The 19,101-nt window shown below is 39.3% G+C and overlaps 1 protein-coding gene across 1 annotated transcript; it reads left to right on the top strand.

The window, feature by feature from the left end:
- The first annotated feature begins 794 nt into the window (after nucleotides 1-794).
- LOC114563642 (protocadherin 8) lies at nucleotides 795-18,626 on the top strand. The gene is made up of 4 exons (XM_028590440.1): nucleotides 795-854; nucleotides 15,335-17,677; nucleotides 17,778-17,959; nucleotides 18,263-18,626. The coding sequence occupies exons 1-4, from the start codon at nucleotides 795-797 to the stop codon at nucleotides 18,624-18,626; spliced, it is 2,949 nt and encodes a 982-aa protein (XP_028446241.1).
- Nucleotides 18,627-19,101: the final 475 nt, after the last annotated feature.

The raw sequence follows: 19,101 nt of genomic DNA, 5'->3' as shown, positions 1-19,101 counted from the left end.
TTTAAGTAGTGAAGATGAAGTGAGATGGAAAATCTCATTTCCATAACAGAACAGGGAAAACAGTCTGGCAGAAGGTGTTTTTTTTTTTTTTTTTTTTTACTGTTGAATTGTCAGAGCAATCATGGTTGAGCCAGGGCAGCAGACTAAAAGGAGTGGGGGTTGGGGGAGAGGAGGGGAGGGGAGGGGGGTCGAGCCCTCTTTCCCAAAACACATACAAATGAACTTGAACAATCTCATGCTTGCACATGCACGCAAGCATGCACACACACGCGCACACACACACACACACACACACACACACACGAACAGCAGTAGATGCACGTAGATTCAGGGATGCACAAACAGTTCTTAGTCTCAGAGGAGCAGACAGTGAGCACATTATGCAAACAGAGGCTTTGTGTGTATGGCGCTGAACGTGCCTGTATGTTGGAGAGAGAAATTAGACTGATTAAAAATCAGGGGAAAATCACAAACTGTTAGATGGATCTCCTAGGGGCTAATTAGTATGTTGAATTTTGAGCCAAAAACACAATGTTTAACAAATCTGGAAATGTAGGTGCATTCATGATTTGTTTACTGAACTCTATTTTAAACGTCAGACATGTTTACATTTGAAATGCAAATCTTCGCTGCATAAGAATAATAGAAATGCGCAATGCATTTCAGCGCCATCACTTTTTGTTTTCCACACACAATCAATTTGTGTTACAGTATACGGAAGCTGAATGTGTAATGCAATGCTCCTTTGTTCCTTTGGGCTATGAGTTATAGGCATATGGAGCGAGGCAGAGAGTATGGACAAAGAGCAGGAGTCCGTCTGCAAGAATGAGATCAACTTTCATGTTAAAACCCAGGTAACAGTGAGATTACATTTTGGTGCTTCAGGAGCAGGCAAGGAACAATTGTTAGCGTTTCCATTGTGAGTTATGTAATAGAACAACTAGAGGAGCCTGCAGAAGCAAAATAGAAATGACCCTCCTCACAAAACAGAATAAATATTTAATTCAAGCCGAAGAATGTACTGTCCCGCAATGTTTTGTCCTTGACCATAAGCTAAGCCCTGAAGATATTAGTTCAAGGCAGAGAACAATAGTCGCACAAGCACAGAAGTCGATTCTGTTCACCTTATAAAAGGGAAATCTGAACAGCTCCCTGCTTTTCAATCTATCATTTATAAACTTTTGCTTTTTAGTGCACTTAGTATCAACACAGTCAGCCAGTCCATATGAATATATTCAACAACACACAGATATAGTCACCAGGGGGAGATCTGTTTTATGTTTGGAATACAGGCGGAATTCTGGTTTAATATTTAAACCTTTTCCAAAGTCTGGAGCTTTCAGTGCTCCTCGGTGGGACTTGTCAATCCCTCCTTGTACTCCTCATGTTAAAAGAGCAATGGTGACCAGTAGCTTGAATAGCAATGACATGACAATCCATTGCACAGACATACAAACCTCAGATGAGAAAGGCTATCGACTTCCATACATAATGCATTCAAATTTTGTTTCAATTATCCAGTGTTTTAGGCTAGAAATGGAATGCATTCACGGTAGCATTAATAACAATATGCATTCATTCTAGTTTTGCTGCAACAGATACAGTACAGATTTCACTCCTGCGACCCCGGCTGTAGTTTACAAGTCTACAGCAGTATGCATTGCAGAATTAAAGTATACTGTGTGTTTCTGGTGATGTGGTAGAATACTTGGTTTGTATTTTCAGAGAAAATCTGATATTTGCAGTGAGTGATTTCTTTGCTGGGAGCTGGTGTCTCTAGTTAAAGCTCTATGGCCAGCAGGGCTCACATTGTGTGGGTTGCCAAATTAAAAAATTTAGATACAATTTTATAGCTGATATATGTTTATTATTTAGCTCAATTTCCTCACATTTAGATAATTTTTCTCACATTTAAGAAATAAATTTGTGTAAAAAAACATGTTATATGCAATTTTCAACAATATATTATAAAAATACAAAGTTAAATGTTAAATCTAAATGTCTAATCTAAATGTTAGATCTAAATGTTTGATCAAAAACTAAATGTTAAATTAGATTTAGATTTAACAATTAGATTTAGATTTAATATTTAGAATTGACATTTAGATTTAGATTTAGATTTACCATTTTGATTTAGATTTAACATATAGGTTTAGGGATTGTATCTGAATTTTTACATTTGGCGCCCCATACACATTGAGCTTCAGAAAGTGCCACGAGCAATCCAGCAGCTCAGCGAAGCACACCTGTTACTAATCAACCTTTATGTGTGTGTGTGTGTGTGTGTGTGTGTGTGCGCGTGTGTGCATATGTGAGTCGGAGTAGAGATAGGGCTAAGGACCAAACCAGGGACAAATGCTAGTACATAAGGCTGCTATGACAAAATGTTAGACTAGTTTAAAAAAAATTGAGGTAGAGGAGCAGTGATTGAAACATCAGTAGCATTGGCCTAATACCCCTTGATCTAATACATTTAAAAAATATCATTTATAAATGAATGCAGCAATCAGACAGTCGACTGAAGCGCTGTTACAAGCAATTTTATTGATTAGATGAAGATAATCTGCAGGTTCTGCAAGAAAAGAGGCAAGAAAAGGGAAGACAAGCAGGAAGTGTACCACAATGAATCATAACCTCACACCTCTCCTCAGTAAATGCCATGTGCCACACATGAATGAAAACTGTCCCCAGTGCACCCGCAGTATGCCACCAGGAAACACAACAGAAGAACCAGTCCTAAAATATTAAAAACCCACAGTGCTAAAAAACAATCTAGCAGATTATAATCTGTGTTTGACTGGGAATAAAAGACAACGACAGTTAGACAGGCGTACAGCATAAAAGTAAATTATTTCACAAGCCCTCTGGCTTGTACATATTGTCTGTTTCACAGATATTCACCCAGCCCAGGCAGCCACAGGTCTGCATGTCCTCAAGGCACAACAAATCACAAATCACACACAAGAAACAAAACAATCACCCAACCCATGCTTTAAATTTGCAACATATTAGGAAATATTTCATGTTTTACCTCCACAAAACACCACGTGACTTAGATACCGACCTGTACAGCTTTTTTTTAATGGATTTTAAATTGTTGCTACATATCCCTCAAAGCCTCCCAACAAAAAGTTATTATCAGTGTAAAATAAACGTTTACCAAGCTCACATGAGGCGCCATTAAACAACAACTTACCTACTGAGCTATGTGCATTGTGTAAACCTAGCTTTCTTAAGGGAAGCACAAAGGTTTTTGGTTCACTATTCAAACTTTGCATTTAGGATTTAGTAAACATCCTGCAATGCATTTCCCTTCCCACAGTGAGTGTCCTTCACAAATTGCATTAAAAGAGGTCTGCTTTGTGTTGGTTTTATCTTAGTTTATATCCACAACGTTCCACTTCTGGGATTACTCAGGAGCTGCCGGAAATTCTGCCAAATCCCGTTTTTTTTCCCCGGATGTCCATTACCTTACGCTTTCTTTGTGTTGGAATTTTAAACTCCAGTCGATTTACTGTATGAGGACTATGGTTGACTGCTCCTTAGATCTCTGCAGGTTAAATCCAGACAGCCAGCTAGAGTATCTGTTGAAACTGAGTTTTCTGTTGCACTACTTAACCAACTTTTGAACGTACATGTTTCACCAAAACAAGTTCCTTCCCAAGGCTATTTTGCAGCTGCACCGGGGCTCCGTCTGGTACTTACTACCATGACGATTGTGATTGGTTTAAAGAAATGCCAATAAACCAGAGCACATTTTTCTCCTATCCTGGAATGCTGTGTGGACTAGCCAGATCCTCCTCCGGCAGCGCTGTGGAGGAAGGCCTGGCAACCTGGCCTTTACACTAGATCTTGCGTCAGTATACCCAACATACATGTATATAATTAACATATTTTCTCATGTCCCAACAGTGATATTCAGTCATGCAAATAGTTTTAAGTTTTTTTTAGACATATTATCAAGAGTAACATAGGCACTGTATCTGGAAAGACACATTTCTTATTATATCATTCTATATAGATATATTGTTTTTATTTGTACTGTCAAAAGGTATTGTCTGTGTTGTCAAAAGCTTGTTAATGCTAATTCCTCTGTGCCATTTTCTTCCATTTTTGTGTTTTTATGTTCCCTTATTACAATACATGGACACTGTTTTTGAGTCAATCCTACATACAGGTACATAGCCCTGGTGCCCCAAATACTTTCTAGCGCACCAAAGATGGATGAAAATCCCCCCCAATAAATCCCCCATTGACTGTGGTTTGAATAAAGTTTGCTAAAAACTACCATGCCCAGCTGTTTTTGTTTCATAATTTGGGTGATCCAAGCCTTTAAAGTGCCACACAATCCTTTCAGTTCATGTTTGGCAACACGTTTACTTTGTACAAATACTCATGGCAAATTTCTCCACTGTTGTTTCCTACCTGAGCACTGTCACAGCCTGTCACCACAAAAATCAAGCAGAAAACTCTGTTGTCAGCCTAAATCACTTTATCTGATGCTGCCTCGTGTTCAGCGTCTCTCTCTCTCTCTCTCTCTCTCTCTCTCTCTCTCTCGCTCTTAGTCGCATGTTTCCATAAAAACTGCTGTGCACAGCCAGATACCATGGAATCTGTGTGGTTTGCTTAGGCTATATGAACACACTGTCAAAAGTGCTGTGTTGAATAAAACTGACATTTCAGACATACAAAAAATACCCCAATATTTTGTTGATAAAGGACTGATCATCTTCAAATCCTAGTTGGTGTAAGTGTTGATAAAGCACTCTAACCGGGCTGAAGGAATGTTTGTATAAACTTAAATCTGTGTGCCCTCCAGTGTTTTCCCTCTTAGCTTTTTGAAGAGCAAGCAAATCTTCTCAACACCACAAGACATTTCAAATAAATTCTTCATTGGCCTGTCAACATGCTTTTCCTCTCCCTTCAACACCAGCAAGAGACTAACATGATCTACTATGAAATGGCCTCATTGTGCAGGGCATCAAGGATTTCTACGGCTCCATCTCCGGGTGTGCTCTGAACTGTGAATTTCAGATTCAGACAGCCCAAGGCCCAAGGCCATGAGCCGCTAGCGCTGCTGAAGCACTCTGTTGCTTCACACATCTGAAATTGGCTGACATGTTTAAGTGTGCCGCACCTTTGCTCAATCTCTGTGTGATTGCTCTCTGGAAACCATGCAAAGCCAAGTGACTCAAGACCTACATGTGTCAGGGCAATGAAGTTCTCCCTTCTCTAATTTTAGTCTGCATTTCCAGAACTGCCATATACACACATTTTGATGAGATTTATGGTTCATACAGAAGGGCTGTTAGACACATCAGCATGTAACATGGTAATCTAAGAGAGGATATTTGACAGATAGTTTTCCATTCCGTCTTAGTATCCCAGCGTGCTTTAATCCCTTAATATCTTACCAATAACTATTAAGGATTTAATGTCACTCCTACTCTGTCGGGGTTTGACTTGATTCTCTCTCAGTTTTCCTGAACCCAGGACAAAGCTGAGACTGACTGAGCCCATGAAATCTTTAAAGTCTCCACTTAGGTGTCACAGAATCAGCCTTGCAGAGACGGGATGTTCAGATGCTGAATGAAAGGAAGTCAAGGTGACAATTTTGCCCTGAGTCAGTATATCCATGTCAAGTTAGCCTCCTTTGACTTGTTTCTGTGGAATATGAGAATAAAACATGAGGTAATATTCAACTGTCACATAGTAAATGATAGAAAAGAAATTACTTTAATATCTTGTTGGAAATAAAGTGTTTTTAAATTCACTTTGTTAGAGATGCTATTGAATGAAGCTTTGTCATCCAAAGTGTTTGTATTGTTTAGACTGAAGCCAGCCTCAGTGGAAAAACATGTTGATCACAGCAGCTGAAATAGATGGAGAAAAAAAATACTCCACATTTTAGTTCTCCTCAAAAAACCTGCAGTTAATTTTTCATAGCCGTACCTTTTAAGAGACTTGTCAGTTTGATTTAATGTTCGGCTGACAGTTATTGTTTTTTGGTGTTTACCTCTTATCACTTCAGAAAACTGGGGAGGCCAATTTATACTCTGGATGCACATAAAGCAGCATAAAAAATTAAGATCTTGACGCCCTTGAAACATTATAAAAGCTTTCTATAATGCCCCTCTGTGTGTAATTGTGTTGTGCTCTTTTGTGTGTGTGTTAAGAGGATGGCAGATGTTTGTGTTTTCTCTATTTAGCGTTAAGACTGAGATATCCCCACATACTGTAGATATGTTTCAAATGCAATTCTTTTTTTTCCTACTGTCTCATCTGCAGCTTCACTCACACACTGGACAGTTTGCACTAGAGTGATGGAAGTTCAGACTGAATGTTGTTGTTTTTACTCCCATTACCAATGCCCAGAGTTTGCCTTTGTCAAGTTAGAATTTTACATAATAAACGACCAAGCTGCAATACGTGTTCATTGACACATATGCTGGCACATTTGATAAAGAAAATCTTTAAAAGGGGTCTTACAGTGAAGAAATTGTCTCAAGTGGTTCAAAGGATTTAAGTAGAAGAAGAGAGGATTGATGTTTGCGCTGCAAGCCCCTGAGTAGAACTGGCCCATGGTCTAATCAGAGACCAACAACACACCCTTCCCCAGCCACCCTCCCCCCACACAGCCACAGGATTTTCTCTCACTATTCAGGGGCTGATAGATGAGCCTCTCTTTGTATTTCAGCCATGCACTTTCTTAAATCTGAAAAGCCAATTCATCTTGGGCAAATGCAAGAGGAGGAGGGAGTAAACGAAAAACTTCAAAAGTCATTTTTTCACTCCTTGCCAGCACTCAAGTGTCATTCACAAGCTCTCTAAGCTCTTGTCTCTCATTCATTAGTTGTCCCAGCTGCTTCACCTACGTCATGTTCCTTGACTACAACCGAAGTTTAGGAGATTGGAACTGGGCCATTCCCCTCTGTCTTGTTTTCCATATTGATAAATTCACAAAAGATAAGGGACAGTCTGCACAGACTTACATTGGGGGAAAGATATCACAAAAAAGGGGGAAATGTGTTTATGTTTCCTGATGGACTGGATTAATCTTTGCTTCTCAGGTACAGTGCTTTTCAGACATTCAGGCAAAGTAGTTTATCTACACTTGCTGTCAAAACGAATTCAAGCATTTAGTGGGCCAGACATAATAAATAACCAGTGTAATAAATCATCCCTTTTTCATGCAGTAGGGCATCAGAGAGGCTGCTGTGTGGACAGGCTGTTTGAAGTTTAGGCGCTTTCATTACACACATGTCAACAACATGTACACAGTTTAATGATCCTGTAGTGAACTATGTGGCAATTTTTTCACACTTCCAGTGGCCAAATAAAAGACTATTTTTCCAAGAAGATTATTTTTCAGCCAGCAACACAATATACACCAGAGTATTTTTTTAAATCCCAGTGTTTCACTGAGCCCATGTGTTAAGAGAGAAATGGTGTCATGTTTAATTAGCAAATTCTCACAGTGAATGTGGACACCTTGTTGACACATCCATTCCACATGAGCTATTGCTGATTCCTTTGAATGCAATTTACATAATTATACCCCATCCAGTCCTGTAGAGCACATGCCTCAAACACCACATTGCTCGCAGCAAAACAGCATGAGGAGAAACAGCCATATTAACGCTTGTGGCAAGAAAACACTAAATGTTGATGTGCCTCCTCCATCTGCATTGTATGAGACATGATGGTCTCGCTGCATTAAAGATATGACCCACAATCCCCCCATATGTGCACACACAGATACACACATGACACCGCCTCCTCTTAAAACATACACACAAAGAGAGAAAATCTCACTGCCTGAGAAAGATGACCTACATTTCAACAATGCTTTTCACTTACTGTACATATTTAAGTTGATCTGCCTCCAATATGCAAAACCCATAATGTACCACCTCATTCCAAAACATAAATTCTAATTTACATTCACAATATTGCAAAACAAGACTCACCACCAGTGAGTCTATAAGCTCTAAGGTAACATTCAAAGTCAAACAACACCCATCTCCCCCAAAGAACAATGAAGCATGTCTGAATTGCCAGATCGTACTGTCAGAGGGCTCCTCCAAAGCTCTCAGCATTGACTTTCCCTCTGAATCTTGTCTTGCTCATCTATTAACTTTGTTTATGTCTGCTATGGTACATGTCTGGAGAGACACCTTGAACACTGGGATACAGCTCTCCGTCCAAACATAAAGAGAGGAATGAAATATTCATCCGCTTGATTGTCTCCAAACTCCAGGAGAAGAATCAATAAAACATAGCATTGGCTTCTTTCTGAGTTTAAGACTTCCGATGGGGTTTGAAATCCCCATGTGACGTTGGAGGCTTTACTCTCGCATATCAAAACACCAGAGTTTTATTTTGATGTTTGAATTAATCAGCAGAGAGCATCTTCTGAACAAAAAGATCTGATGTTGCCTATGGGATCTGTAGCCATCTGAGATTTCACAGCCTGTATTTAAAAGCATGTTTTGAAGAATGCACTTTAACAGCCCATAATGAGCTAAGATCCATAGTGCCCCTCATATCTGGTCTACAAAACTCAGTCTTTTTTCCTTATATAGGCTACCACAGATTTTGAACGTCCAAATCTATCACCTCGGTGAGGAAAACTGACTAGACTAGTGTTGAAAATGAGTGTTGACTCAATAACCTCACTGCGTTGTATGTTTAAACACAACGTTCATGTGAAGGTTAAGCCTCTGTGAAGTGTGTCACTTGCAGCAATACAATGGGGCAATTATGCGGACCAGGTCAACATATGTACCAAAGGAACACAAAGGACAAAGCTAAATAGGAGGTGACTGTGACCCCATTACCATGTTATCTTAAGGCCCAGACACAGAGAGCCGACGGCCAAACGTCGGCAGAAAAGGCACTTGGGCTGATCAGTTTCCCCAAATTGGTCAAAAAAGTGCCTCGGAACACACCAAAGCGACGAGACGTAATAGGTCTCATAACGGCAGGCGGCGCTAATCTGTATTGTTGCCCAAAAATTGATTGACAGCTCATTGGACAAACACGTCACGTGGGTCTTGTTTCTCCGGAAATTTAAAGACAGACTGTCATGGCAGCTTGTTCAGAATACAATCTCATATCTCACACACCGAACAGACTCCAGTCACTGACCTCGCCAGACGGCCAACGGCCGATTATCAGCTAGATATGTCTTGGGCCTTTAGAGGTTAAAGAAATCCTTTCAGTCCCAACTCTATAAATAACAGTTTAACAAAGACAGAAGACAACAATACTCGTTACTCGTTAACAATACTTGTTAACATATGCATTAAAGTGCTCATATTATGCTCATTTTCAGATACATATTTGTATTTAGAGGTTGTACCTGAATAGGTTTATGTGGTTTAATATACAGAAAACACCATATTTTTGTTGTACTTTTTCAATCCTGTGTGTTGAGCTCTCTGTTTTAGCTACAGAGTGAGACATCTCACTTCTGTACCATCTTTGTTGGGAGTCGCACATGCGCAGTAAGTAATGCTAGCTTGTCAGTTGCAGAGCATGAGGGCGTGCCACGCTAGCAGCTAGGCGAGCATTATAACATGTGTTATAAATGACACATGTTTGTCATGGAAGTAAATGCTGGACTACAATTGAGCTGTTTGGAGCAGTTTGTGAACAATGTTTTCTGTTGGAGATGGTCAGTCCCTTTGGGGTGGACTTTGGGCTTTTTCACTTTGTAAACCTATAATGTGCACAAAAAGATATATAACACAATGAAGGAAAAGGGAAAAGCCAAAAAGCATAATAAGAGCACTTTAACTGCAGAAATAGCTACTTTTACTGTGAAATGTCTCTATTGCTTCCGGATGTTCTCATGAACCATATGCACATATAGCCACACAAGTTAATGCATTGTTATTCATATGTATTCCGCGTATTTATTACTGTAAGCCCAACATTGACGTTTTCTGTAAGGTAGCACCCTCTATTGTCTGTAATAATTAAGGCCGGAGCATCTGGTACAAGACATCGAAAATCCACATTGGCAGGAGGCTGGATTGGTCCCAAAACACAGGACTTTCAAGCAGGGGAGCGTTGTTCATGTCCCAGAAGAAGTTAAGGGGTAAACACAAGACTTTCACCTAGGATGTCTGAGTTTTCTAATCTTAACTTGTCATATTGGTGGCTAAATTTAGGTACAATGGCTGGTGTAATCATGAAAGGTCGCTATAATTTCATAAAATATCATATGAATTGTTGTGTATATTTTTCCGTACAATATCATATGGACTCATACATCTATGGGAAAAATACGTTTGTACATACAACCACATACTCACTCAGTTGCCAAGAGTTAGATGAAAATATCAATACCACCAAATTTCCATTGTGTTCAACACCTCACATTTGTGTTTTTTCAATACCAATTGCTATTTTGTACAAATGTGGAACGACTTATTTGGCTTTGAATGAATGTTGCACATTGATACTTTCTAAATAATAACACATTTCATATGCTCTATTATTTGGATTAATTTTTATCTTTTTTATTCATTGTCACAGTTGTGAGAGATGTAGTTTTCTGCACCCTCAGTACATGCCTCATGGGACCAGTGCAGAGAAACTATGGATGAAAGAAACATTGTGTACTATCGCCCTGACAATGACTCCTGACAGTTACACCTGACTTGCTTCTATATTGAAAAACTCTGACATGGCAAACTTTAGGATGTGGGAATGTACTAAATAATCTGTCAAATGATCATGAAACAATGAACACAACTCCTAAATTGATCCAAAACAACTTTCCGGGTAAAACACTGCGAAAGTATGACACATTCACACGTTTTTTTGCAGTTCTGTTAAGTGTTGCATGTTGTGTGTAGAGGGCATATCAGGCTCAGAGAAAACTGCCCTTTTCATACTACCTTACTGTCGTATCAGCTCTCCCCTACACATTTTGCTTATAAGTATGTGATAATAGCTTTTGCTATTAAGACCCACTTAAACTTAAATGTAAATTCAAAATCAAATTTGAATGTTTTTTTTAATGTCAAGTTGAATATGGGTAGAAACAAAAGAGGTTTGAGGGAGAGAGAAACATACATACAGAGAGAAAGAAGAGAGTCTGGATTCTCTGAGACATGGAATAGACTTTTGAGTTCTTTGAGGCAAGTGATCTCCCACTACAGCAACATTCAGTTGAGCTGAGCTCCACCACAGTATAATTTGCCTCTGATTTCTAATCTTTGTAAAAGAATGCGAGACTAAGTGCCTTCCACAAATGCAGACTATCATGGCATTTCTTCAGGCACATTATGGACCAGAGTGATTAGAGACTTTAAAATGCAAAGGCATCCCTTGAAACTGAATGCATTTACAATCCCATTAAATATGGAATTGTGTCTGTGGGCCAACAGTAAATTTGAAATATCTTTCCCCTTAACAGTTTTTTTCTTTCTCTCATACAGTTTCCGTTTGCTGCTTGCTTCCTTCACTCTGTTGTTCAATCTGTTTGAGGCTGTGAATAATTTGCCAGTAACTTTCATGGAAATAGCTACACTCTACACAATTATATAGCATTAATCATGGAAATACTATCATGATTTATAATCAGCATCATGCAGACATTTTTATGACCGATGATTTTGACAGTTGGTTGCTTTCACCATGAATAAAAAAACAGTTAGTTTGTAGAAAATTCTACAAAGGTATAAAATCAAATAGTAATATAATACAACTTAAATTTAAAGGATGGGATGCAGTATTAAGTCTCCCTGTGGAAAGGACCTTGAGCTCATGTATTAGAATATATATATATATATATATATATATATATATATATATATATATATATATATATATATATATATATATATTAAGTATCACATTCTGCTCTCTGTGTTATTTTCATTTTGAACTGCTTATCTGAATGTCAGACTAGCACGCAGCTTGAATTTCTGACAGGTAATAATGAGCAGAAAATCCATCGCTGCAAAAATGTTCAATTTATTTTATGTTTTTGATCAGGGCACAATTCAATTTAAATATGTAATATGTAAATAAAGCTGTACAACCAACTGTGGAATTTGCACACCACAGTGAAATTAACCATCTGCTGAATAACCTTCTAAACCATAAACAACCATTTATGTATCATAAATTCACATAAACTCCTTTGCGTCCCAGTTCAAACTAATGCTGCATTGTAGTATAATAATCCAGCTATCAGCACAGCCGTTTGACCTGGTTTGATGTAATCCAAAGAGAATCGCCCACACGGAATCTATGATCACCTCTGTTCTCATTAAAGTAAAAATTAGGTTACATAAAACGTTGTTCCAAATTGAGCTGAAAGAAAGAAAAAAAAGTGTTTATCAAACTGAACTGTCCTCAATGGTTTCCATTCATTTCTTTGCTGCATTAAAAGAACATTATGCTGTTGTGTTTTGCCACTTGAGTATTGAAAATATGATGATGTCAGTTGTACAAATTTGCCTGGGCATGACAAGACCTTGTAGAATATTATCACAACAATGCAGATTCTTCTTTATTTATTATTTTGATTAGGATAAAGGTTCTGCTGTGATATAAAGACATGCAGGCTATGTAACTAGGACTACATTTGAAAATTAGCTGTCTGGCTAACACTGGCGCATTTACAGATATGTTGATTAATGTGCATTGTCCTAATCAAAATAAATAAATATTCATATAAACTCTACCAATCAATTTTAGATGTATTTCAACTATCATAGCAGAGTTAAGTTTGGAGTTTCTTGTTCTAATACCTTATAAAATTGATATGGCGAGTTAGCATAAAACACTTGCCTACTTCCACATCCAGGAGATATTGATCAGCATTCACCTTCATTTGGAGTCATGATTGTGTGTTTTTTTCAATTTCACCCTGAGTGCCTCCAAATTTAGCCACTTAATAACAGCACAAGTTAAAAAAAATAAAAAATAAATTTAAAAAAATCCCACATGGACTCTGCACAGAAACCCAGTAACAGAAAAAGAAGAATATTTCTAACTTAGACTTGTTTTATACACTGGAAGCTTAAAAATATAGCTAGCATTATGGGAAGAAAATGAGAAAAAAGACAAAATAAAGTGACAGCAAATGTCATGTATTTTAGTGTGAAGCCTGAATGAATACATTCCTCTTTTTTTATCAAATATTAAGTTGTTGGACTCAAGCTTGTAGGAATCTTAACATTCTTGGTCAATATATCCAAACCTCTGCATGCTAATTACACACACTGGTGTGAATCTGATTAGATGATTCTAAATATCCATTATTGTCTGTATTTGGAGCATTTTTAATATATTACCTTATTCAAAAACATGATCTAAACAGAGTGTATCGTAAATCTGATAACCTCTGCTTGAAGAAACAAATACAATCTGTCACAGTTATTCTCTCCATTACCTGGAAAGCTTATACTGTAATATTGCCCACCTACCTTTTTTGTTAACTGCAGCCTTTTCCCTTTCAATGTGTCTCTGTGGGCTTTTCACAATGTTTCAGATCATTATTGCTTTATTGTTAGTGTTGTGTTTCAGATTATTGTTAGGGCTTTAACCACAGCTCGCTGTGAACTGTATGGCTGACTAACGGAGTGTTCTGAGCAAAATACACACAAGCTGTCAATAACTCTCCTCCACGCCCTATTAAGATATATGGTAGATGGAGAAGTTGGAAGTAAATAGAGATAAATTGTGAGCAGAGGCCCCAAACATGTGACTTCAGTATCCAGATGCTGGGTAGTGGAACAATTATTCTCTGGGTTTCTATCCTATGTAGTCTCCACAGCAGATGAACAACAACACATAATTATACTAGAGAGAAAAAATCTCTATCAAATCTAATAAGCTCCACTAGAGGTTGGACAAAACAACTAAACAGAAGGCATGGACACGTGTTTGGTGGAAACTAAATCAAGTCCTTAGTGAAGATTTAGAGCTTTATTTTTATATTTATATTACTGCTTAAATGTAGTAGCTACTTTCAGTTATTATGGTTCAAATTGGGAAACCTCACAAATATTACAAAGAGGGGGCATGTGTTGCATTCCATTACAGTAGTCCAAAAGTGCCAGAGAAGTATCACTACAATTCTGTAGTTGGATTTTGAAGAGATTATGGTGGTGTTGTATTGTGACCAATTTAAGAAGATGTATAGAGTCCACTACATGGCCAAAGCTATGTGGACACCTGAACAAAGCATGCAACAACCAATCGTTACGTCATTACACAAGTGATTGTTGAACATGTAATTCCCTAACCATGGGCATTAATATGCTGTTATAAAACTATCTGCCCTTCTGGGAAAAATGTCTACAAAACTTTGGAATTTTTGCTCCTATTCAGCTGTAAGAGCATAGAAGATCTCATATATGAGAACATTTTCTCAGTGAGACTCTTGAAAACGTCCCTTTATTCATTGGTTGTTTTTACATACAGGTAGCAAAGTGAAATGATATATTACTGATCATCTTTCTTTTTTGTGTGTTAATAACCAAAAGAAAACAAAAAATAAACTATTGCCATTCAAGACATGATCAAGCATCATTCCTCCCTCAGAAGTGTTGTGGATGTTTTAAATAATTAAGCTATTTTTTGTATATATTTTTTTACAAATATGCTGCACCCTGAACAAAACCTTGCCCATCTAACCAAACAAAAACACAATTGAGCTTGCCTTGTGAGTGCACGCACACGTTCGCACGCACGCGCCCACACTTACACACACCTACCCATGCTCAGGCACGCTCACTAGACAATAAACCAAACATCAAAAGAAGAAAAAAATAGTCTTTTGCTAAATAAAACCATCACTCTGTAATGGCTGTGAAAAGACGATAAACAGATCAGGGACTATCTCCAAGCAATGGCATATCGTTCTCCCCGTTTCTTCTATTTTGCAACTTTCTTAAGTGTACACTCTCAAAAACAGGCTTACAGTTGTTTTTTTTCATAAGGGGGTATTTTTAATTCTAAAGCGAGGGATTGGTCACACTTCGTCTCATTAGCATGAGGAGCTGTATAAACCCCGCCACTGCAGAATTTTGAGCTGTATTGAAGGCGAGGCAACAAGCGTATCTGACTGGCTGCGCGCAAAGAGCGAGTAACTTTCACTTCCAGCACAGTTCAGTTCATACAAGCGGGAGCTGCATGGAGAGCTCACTCCAGAGGTGAACTGCTCTCATCTGTTCAGCACACAATGAGGCTGCTTACGGAGGGAAAGATTACTAGGAAGATGATACGGGGCAAATGTATAACTTATTGGCACCGGTGGATTTTTATATTCTCAATCTATCAATTTTTATTTGCCTCACCGGCTCAGTCCGAGGGAAATACTATTCGATACCAGACCAATGAGGAGGACGCGCCAGGTACAGTCATCGGAAACCTTGCCAAGGGCATGTCCTTGAGTCCGTCTCATTCCTCCAAGACCAATTTCAGGATGATGAAACAATTCAATGATTCATTCATCAGGGTAAGAGAAAGCGACGGGGAACTCACTGTCGGGGAACGAATTGACAGGGAAAGAATCTGCAGACACACTCTACAGTGTCTCATCACTTTTGACGTGGTGAATTTCTCCAAAGACCGCTACAGATTGATTCACGTTGAGGTGGAAATAAAGGACATCAATGATAACTCTCCGGAGTTTCCAAACAAGGAATCTGTAGTGGAGATCTCAGAGAACGCAGCATTAGGGTCCCGTATCCCTTTAGACCCAGCTGCGGACGCTGATGTCGGGTCAAACTACATCCAAAGCTATCAGATTTCTGTCAACAGTCATTTTACCATTGATGTGCTCCTGAGAGCGGATGGGGTTAAATATGCGGAATTGGTGCTAATGAAAGAGCTAGACAGGGAGACTCAGTCGTCATTCACTGTGGAGCTGGTCGCCACAGACGGAGGAAATCCTTACAGATCGGGGTCAACAAAGATAACTATCAAAGTGACTGACTTTAATGACAATAGTCCCGTTTTTGACCAGAATAGTTTCTCAGTTAGTTTGCCAGAGGACGCACCGGTTGGCGCTGTTATACTGGACTTAAACGCAGTTGATGCTGATGAGGGTTTGAACGGAGAGGTCGTCTATGGGTTCGGAAAACAGGTTTCTCATGAGATCCGAGGACTTTTCCAAGTGGATAATAAATCAGGTCGGCTGACGCTCAGGAGCCCAGTGGATTTTGAGGACAAAAGCACATATGAGCTAGACGTCCAGGCGACTGATCTAGGACCCAACCCGACCCCCTCCGTATGCAAAGTCATAATTTATGTCACAGACGTTAATGACAATGTCCCAGAAATCAGCATCACCCCGATGACTTCCATCACGACAGGCATTGCATACATCAGCGAGGCGGCAGACAAGGACAGTCTGGTGGCGCTGATCAGCACCCTGGACAGAGACTCAGGTGTTAACAGCCAGGTCCACTGCACATTATACGGCCACGACCATTTCAAACTCCGGCAGGCTTACGAGGACAGCTACATGATAGTTACAGCAGCAGTCCTAGACAGGGAGAGGATTAGTGAGTATAACTTGACGGTCATGGCTGAGGATTTTGGGTCACCTCCGCTGAGAAAAATCCTTCAGTATACTATTAGACTCAGCGACGAGAATGACAACGCCCCTCACTTTACTAAAGCTGTCTATGAAGTTTCAGTGGTGGAAAACAACGCCCCGGGCGCTTATATCACCACAGTCGAGGCCAGCGACGCGGATTTGGGCAATAATGGCAAAATTACTTACAGACTTGTGGACAGTGTTATCATGGGGTCCCCAGTGAACACATTTGTGTCTCTTAATTCAGTGTCTGGCTCTATATATGCACTGAGAAGTTTTAATTATGAAGTGATGAAACAGCTAGACATACACATCCAGGCAAGTGATGGGGGGTCACCACAGCTGCAGAGCACAGCTGTCATCAGACTAAAAATAGTCGATCAGAATGACAACCAACCTTCTATCATAAATCCACCCCTTTACAAAGGATCTGCTGAGGTTTTCCTGCCCAAAGATGCACCTTCGGGTTATGTGGTAACCCAGATAAAGGCCACAGATGCTGATGAAGGTATAAATGCACAGCTGTCCTATAAAATCACAGAGGGGGGACACCTGGGTTTCTCTATCAACAAAGACACAGGGAAGGTGCATGTGAGCCGACAGCTGATGTATGATCTCACAGACAATGTCAAAGTCACAGTGTCGGTCAGTGACAATGGATCCCCGGCACTTACCTCTACAGTCATTATACACTTCAGCTTTATAGAAGGAACTCTACCCAGTATGCCTTCCTTGCCTCAAAATGGCAGCGATGAGCTCTTTGAATGGGACATGTCCATAGCCATAATCATTGTCCTGGCAGGAAGCTGCTCTCTTCTCTTACTGGCTATCATTCTCATCACAACCATTTGCAGCAGTCGGAAAAAAGAGACAAGGGAGGGGGGTTATGATGAAAAAGAAGACGTACCAAATGTGGAAAAAGTGGAAAGTGGTCACGTTGATTCATTGATTGCCAACCACAAAGGCAAAGTGTTTGATGCCCATCCATTTCCAGAGAATCCTCCATTGGCTAGCAGCAACACAACAGAGACAGGCTGTGAGGATGGCAGGCAGACAGCAGGCATCTTTGAATCAAACAACAGGGTGATGGAGGGTAAATTAAAGGTAAGTCATTATTTTTTTCTGATTGTTTTTTTTTTATCACCAAGTTTGTCGTCTTTTGAATCTTCACTTAACATTTGTGTTGAATTTTTTGTCTTCGCAGGGTTACTCTACTCTTCCGGGATATGGGAAAGAAACAGTCAGACCAATAACGATATGGAAGGGGAATTCATTCACAACAATCTCCGCAAGAGATCCACACATCAGTGGCAAGGACAGTGGAAAAGGGGACAGTGACTTCAATGACAGTGATTCTGACATAAGTGGAGATGTGCACAAAAAAGAGTCGCCGCCAACAAACAGTGAGTGTCATGAAGACATTATAAGAAATAATGATAAAATAGAAATTCAGAGAAATTAGTTAAATGAGACCGGATGTAAATGTGAAATCCACACAATGATGTGACATGCATTCATTTTTGTTTCTTGTAGTGGGGTTTGTTAATCTGTTAATTGTTTTAATCGAAGCCATGCACTAGATTGTACCCAGTTACAACAATGCATTTTCTAATACACTGGGCACATTATGATTGATCTTACCTGGGCTCACTGGGGTCTTTCAAGACCAAACACCCTCGACCAGGTGAGCCAGCAAATGTGTTTGCATTACACCCTGACAGCACTGCTGTTTTCCACAGGTCTCTGGGCATGTACAAGCGAGTGCAAAGTGTTGGGACACTCGGACCGATGCTGGAGCCCTTCAGCTACAAGGCCCAACACGAGCATGGCCTGTGGACCACATCTGTCAACTTTCCACAAGACTGCTTCCCTTCCCAGGAACACCGGAAGGGAAAACTACTATCCAGCACAAATACCCAAAACCAATGGCCTGCAAAGTGTGTACGAAAAAGTCCAACACCAGGAATTTGATTATATTCTAGTTGGTCCATCGACACCAGCCAGAATACAGGAAACAGATGAGATGTCCATTCCAGAGTACACAAACTCTTAAAGATCAAAAATACATCCAAAGTGATCCTGTATTTATACTGTACAATACTTTTATCTTAATTGACTCTATGTTGGATTGTTTCAGTGTTTTGTAGTATGTTGTGTGTCTTTTGGCTCATATAAGACTGTTCATTATATTATGTGTAATATGCAAGATTTTGTACATTAATAATATATTTTTCATAATGATGTAATGTAAAGAAGATTTTATTATGAATTTTCAAGAGCATGTGTTACTATTTAAGGGGCATGAGCTATGGACATTTAGGCCAAAAAGGGGCCTTTCTGCTGTGAAAAACAATCAATATGAAAGATTACCATGTTTGTGGTAGGTTTTGTCACATTGTTGCACAAATAAACAGTTAAAAGTTAAATTGTTTTGCTGTTCAACCCCAAGTTAATAGGTGAGCTATCTGGGCTTTCAGGACGCAAATGTAATCTTTTAGGAAGAATACAACCTATTGTCCTGAGGAAAT

This window comes from Perca flavescens, chromosome 11 (genome assembly GCF_004354835.1).
Source record: "Perca flavescens isolate YP-PL-M2 chromosome 11, PFLA_1.0, whole genome shotgun sequence".
NCBI classification, from domain to species: domain Eukaryota; kingdom Metazoa; phylum Chordata; class Actinopteri; order Perciformes; family Percidae; genus Perca; species Perca flavescens.
The sequence above is the reverse complement of the archived record's forward strand: the minus strand, read 5'-3'. Positions and strand labels throughout refer to the sequence as shown.

Excerpts from the sequence above, each read along its gene's own strand:
- LOC114563642 (XM_028590440.1), top strand. The coding sequence starts at position 795 with ATGGACAAAGAGCAGGAGTCCGTCTGCAAGAATGAGATCAACTTTCAT. Across the intron at positions 855-15,334 it reads ACTTTCATGTTAAAACCCAG|TCCGAGGGAAATACTATTCG; the intron begins GTAACAGTGAGA and ends TCACCGGCTCAG. Across the intron at positions 17,960-18,262 it reads GGAGATGTGCACAAAAAAGA|CCAGCAAATGTGTTTGCATT; the intron begins GTCGCCGCCAAC and ends CGACCAGGTGAG.